The sequence below is a fragment of the Triticum dicoccoides genome, chromosome 2B, assembly GCF_002162155.2.
Source record: "Triticum dicoccoides isolate Atlit2015 ecotype Zavitan chromosome 2B, WEW_v2.0, whole genome shotgun sequence".
NCBI classification, from domain to species: Eukaryota; Viridiplantae; Streptophyta; class Magnoliopsida; order Poales; family Poaceae; genus Triticum; species Triticum dicoccoides.
Genome location: NC_041383.1, coordinates 819,975,256 through 819,980,753, shown reverse-complemented (window position 1 = coordinate 819,980,753; position 5,498 = coordinate 819,975,256). Strand labels below are relative to the sequence as shown.

The following is a 5,498-nucleotide window of genomic DNA, read 5'->3' as shown; positions in this document are numbered from 1 at the left end:
CTGCGACTGGCCGGACCACGACCTCCATCGCCCGCGTCCAGGCACTCCCTCGCCGGCCGCCATGGCTGGATGCACTCGCGTATACTAGTGTTGCAACCATCACCTAGAACAGCTTCAACAGCGGTTGGAAAAAGCTTCGACCATAGACAGAAAAGCTTCAATGGAATTGCGCAGCAAAGAGAACCTGCAACCATAGTTGGATTTTGTTACCACTAGCGAAGTTTTTTGCTACATCCATCAGGTGGAGCTGCGACCTCGCGACGATGACAACGACGATTTTTGCTGCAACCGTAGTAGATTTTTGCTACTACCGCTGAAGTTTTTGCTACATCCATGTAAGGCAGAGTTGCGACCTCGTGAAGACGGCGACGGTGTTTGATTTTTGCTGCATCCATAGTTTATTTTTGCTACTACCGGTGAAGTTTTTTGCTACATCTATTTAATGGCGTTGATTGACTGGTGGTCGTCGCCGACGCAATTTCGTGCAGCGAGCGGCGAGGGGCGACGATGGAGCTACCACCGAAGGGGAGCTATAACCATCGCCGGTGGAGCTGCAACCGCAGACGCAGCTGTTGCATGGATTGAGGTAGTTTTTGACTACATCCATTCAACGGCGAGAACGGTCAGCGAGGGTGGGGACCGACCACGAGGACGGCAGGCGAGGGTGGGGCCCGACCACAAGGACTGCCGACGACGAGGACGGCCACTGGAGGGGACTGCAGGCGCGGCGACGAGGATCTTGAGTGGGAGTTGCAGATCCAGCCCGAGGAAGAAGAGGACGTGGGCGAATCATTTTTCTTTTTTTTGCCCAGATCCATTGGCCAAGCGGCTCGCATCAAACGGCTGGGGTGGGACCGGCCGAAACTTTCGGCCGGTGCGCCGGCGCCTAGTGTTCGCCATTAATTTACTAGTAGTAACCGAACAGATGCTTGGTCGTTTCATGTGTAATTAATTTCCATGTCTAATTTATACTCACAAACTCCCCCTTATAAACTCCCATGCCCAATCCCTCAAGCTGCCAAACACGCTGTGCTTTGTTGATGTTGATTGGCTATTTCCAGAGGTGAAATAGTCGAAGGGAGTAGATGTGATGATTGGCATGCCGCAAAACGTTTGACATGCCGCAAATGGTTCACATGGTCACCTCTTTCGTTTCGACTTCCTCCAACGTCTGTTTGTTCGCATGCCTCCTCTGCCTCCACAGAGCCCTGTTTAAATTACACACTTCACAAACATCTGATCGACCTCCCGCAAAGAAGAAGCGCAACAACCACCGTCACCCCGGTCGCCATGGAAAATTTCTCCACAACTACGATCACCGATGCGGCGCGCTTGGTGCAGCTGCTCAAGATCGACGGCTATTGCGCGACCAATACCGTAGGCGCGGGCAGCAGCTATTCCATCGAATCCAGATGGAAAGTCGACGGGTATGATTGGGAAATCTGCATCTATCTTGATCTCCAGTGGTCGGTAGCACTGGAGCTTATCTTCCGAAGTCGATCCCGCACCAACAATTATGTGAGGGCAAATCTCGGTTGCCGGTTGGTAGATCCTAAAGGAATTCTCACTCGATCCGAGCAGAAGACCGTATCAGGGGAGTTCATGTATGACTCAGACCTGTCATCTAAATTGATGCTCGTGAAAAGATGTGATCTAGAGGCATCAGGTTATCTCACCGACGATGCCCTGACTCTGGAGTGCACCATCACCGTCCTCAAGGAATTGCCAGTGCAAACATTCCCCGTTAAAGAAATCCCGATGCCTTCCGTGCCATCCTCCAACTTGCACGAGCACTTTGGCGAGCTCCTTCAGAGCGAGAAGGGCGTGGACGTCACATTCCTCGTGTCCGGCGAGTCTTTCGTGGTGCACAAAGCCGTACTCGCAGCGAGGTCCCCCGTGTTCATGGCCCAGTTCTACGGGCAAATGATGGAGAAGAGGTCACATCGTGTCGAAGTTAAGGACATGGAGGCCGCAGTGTTCAAGGCACTTCTCCTATTCATCTACACCGATAAGGCGCCGGACTTCGGCCAGCATCAGCAGGAGGAGGGGACGACGATGGCACAGCATCTGCTGGCAGCCGCCGATAGGTACGGTCTGGACAGGCTCAAGCTGATCTGCGCGGGCAGGCTCGCGGGCGGCATCGACGTCAACACGGCTGCCACAACATTGGCATTAGCCGAGCAGCACAACTGCTCACAGCTCAAGTTTAGGTGCGTCAAGTTCATCGTCAAGACCCCCGCTGTTCTTGACGCTGTGCTGAAGACGGAAGGGTATAAACACCTGGAAGCAAGCTGTCCTTGGGTGCTGACCGACCTTCTTGCGCGCGGGAGAAAGAAACCGAAGCGCAAGTAGCTGGGTGATATGCGTGAGCTTGTTCTCGTGAATCCAGTGGCTATCTTATCTTATATTTATGCGCGTCCTATATATATATATGCTTGTTCTCGAACGAAAATGACCAGAATTCTAAAATTTTATTAAGGAGAAAACAATTAGTTACAAGTGCTGCCTCGTTTTCTTAAAATGGGATGTGGGTAAACCCCTTTTGATGAAGAAAGGAATTATTACAAGTGCTTTGTTTTCAAAAGTCCAAAGCGGGCAAAGAAATCGTTCTGGTTCATCAATTTTCGTGAAATCAAAACATTAGTATGTTTGACCAAGATTATAGAATAAAACATCAACATCTGCAATACCTAAAAGTTAAAATATTCCATGATGGGTGAAATTGTACAAATTTGGTAATATAAATATTGATATTTTTTTTAGAAACTTGGTCAAACATGGACACGTTTAACTTTTGTAAAGATTAACACACCTTATATTTCAGAACGGGGGTAATAGATAGAGAAGTGAATATTTCAATCTCAAACTCTTGCTCTAGTTTAATCCTCAGCCCCAAACTATGAAACCGATTAGACTGCACCCCCAAACTATAGATACCGTTTAAAGAGGTAAATACACTAGAAGTCACAGAACTTGCACGCAACGTTCAGTTTAGTGCATAAACTTGTAAAATACGTGTTTCTGGTCTCTAACTTGTCCTCTTGTTCATATACGGTGCTTTCTACAGTATCCAGTCGTATCCCTATGCATGCCACATGGAGGGGCCCACTGTCAGTGGCTGAGATGGTGGTAATCCGCATGCACTTTTTTAGATAGCACCCTTGTATTTTATTTATTTACGCAAAAAATTCTGAAGTAAATGGAAAACGTTGGAACGTTTGTGGAATTTGAAACCCACGACCTGCTGTGATTCGCCCAGGATAGACAGCCACTCGACCAGCTGAAGTTTTACATTAAATGTATACAATTTGCTTTATATAACATAGACCATATGAATTAAAGTAAAAATCAAACCGGGAAAAGGGGAAACCCCACTTCAAACACGACCTGTTGCACTAAAGCGGGCGTCCTAACCAACCACCTAATGTTACTTCATGTTTATTTGAGACTACTAGGATATATATCCAAGTGTAAAAGTACACATTTTGAACTATATTTTCTCTTATCTAGATTATTAATTTAAAATTATTTGAATTCAGACAAAATTTCCGTTGATTTGTCCGAATTTTTTCATTACTAAAACCAAAGTTACTTGGACTACTATTATGAAAAAGTTCAGACCTCGGGCTCGAGGACGTACATTCATTCTACACTATATTTCCTTTTATCTAGATTTTAATTTTAATTTTTTCGAATTCAAACAAAAAATATTTGATTTGTCCAGAAGAATTTATGTACATCCATTCTGCACTGTATGTTCTCTTATCTAGATTTTTAAATTTACATTTATTTGAATTCAAACATAAATTGAGTTTATTTGTCCAAAAAACATACGTACATTCACTGTGCACTATATTTCCTTTTATATAAATTGTTTAAATTTAGAATTATTCGAATTCAAACAAAATTTTTGTTGATTTGTCCAAAAGAATTTACGTATATTCATTCTATATTTTATTTCCTTTATCCAGATTTTAGAATTTTTTTAAAAATAAAATTCAACCAAAAATTTCGTTGGTTTGTCCAAAAGAATTTGCATTCATTCATTCTGCACTATTTTTTGCGGGAATATATATTTAAAGTTAGGTACTATGTGCAAAAAAATCTATCTTTGCGTAAAAAAATTAAACATAGCTCTCTGCCATTGGAATACATAAATTTTATACTATACAATACATAGCACTTTGATCATTTTTATCTCTATTTATCACTGATGAACTAAAATCAAATCTATCTTACATAGAAAAAACAATACACAAGATAAAATTTGTTTATGTTACTAAGTGTCATTTTATTAAAATGGGATGTGGGTAAACCCCTTTTGATGAAGAAAGGAATTATTACAAGTGCTTTGTTTTCAAAAGTCCAAAGCGGGCAAAGAAATCGTTCTGGTTCATCAATTTTCGTGAAATCAAAACATTAGTATGTTTGACCAAGATTATAGAATAAAACATCAACATCTGCAATACCTAAAAGTTAAAATATTCCATGATGGGTGAAATTGTACAAATTTGGTAATATAAATATTGATATATTTTTTTAGAAACTTCGTCAACATGGACACGTTTAACTTTTGAAAAGATTAACACACCTTATATTTCAGAACGGGGGTAATAGATAGAGAAGTGAATATTTCAATCTCAAACTCTTGCTCTAGTTTAATCCACAGCCCCAAACTATGAAACCGATTAGACTGCACCCCCAAACTATTGATACCGTTTAAATTACCCTAGAGGTTTGGAAGGTGGCTTTGTGCGACGTCACATTTCAATGGACTATTCAATATTAATGTGGCATCCAACCGGCAAAATAATGTTTCTGGTCCCACATGTCATACTAAAGTGTCTTACTCTCTCCCTATTCTCCTTCATCATTCACCAAAAACTCCATGTAGGCGATGATGGGCTTGCTCGACGTGACGTGATGCGGGGCGTCACAACAACCAGGACAACACGCTCTCTGCTTTGCCGGCTACTCCTTAACGTTCAGGGCAAAGCGCCCGCGGCCATCTTCGCCAGGCTCTAGGAGGGGATGACATCACTAATGGAAAAAAGCCTAGCTATGGCGTGGCAAATAGTGCCTTGCTGGCGTAGACACCCAACGCCATCAATATGGCGCCATTGTTAAGAAATAGTGGTGGCATCGGTTGACACGTCAGTAGTATCGTACATCGTGCTGGCATGTAACAAGTCTAGCGCCAGCACTAAGTTCATCATAACTCTGCGTCCCTACTACGCCAGCAAATTGTTTTTTTGTAATAAAAAAATTGCTCATCAATACTAGCTACTTACTTAATAGATACTACTGAACACAATATACTCATCAACACTAGGTACTTACTTAATAGATAGTGATTACAGAAGAGTCCCAAGAACTCAACAAGTTGATATTAATTAAACTTCACAAAAGTTGCTCACTCAAGTACTCTAGTTACTCGGTCATCATCAAATAATAAGATGAACTAGTCTTCATCAAGGAGTATACCCAGCTGGAGAAGC

The 5,498-nt window shown here is 42.8% G+C and overlaps 1 protein-coding gene across 1 annotated transcript; it reads left to right on the top strand.

Annotated features, from left to right (window-relative positions):
* The first annotated feature begins 1,290 nt into the window (after positions 1-1,290).
* Positions 1,291-2,352, top strand: LOC119361568 (BTB/POZ and MATH domain-containing protein 1-like). Its single transcript, XM_037626715.1, has one exon. The coding sequence runs from the start codon at positions 1,291-1,293 to the stop codon at positions 2,350-2,352; it is 1,062 nt and encodes a 353-aa protein (XP_037482612.1).
* Positions 2,353-5,498: the final 3,146 nt, after the last annotated feature.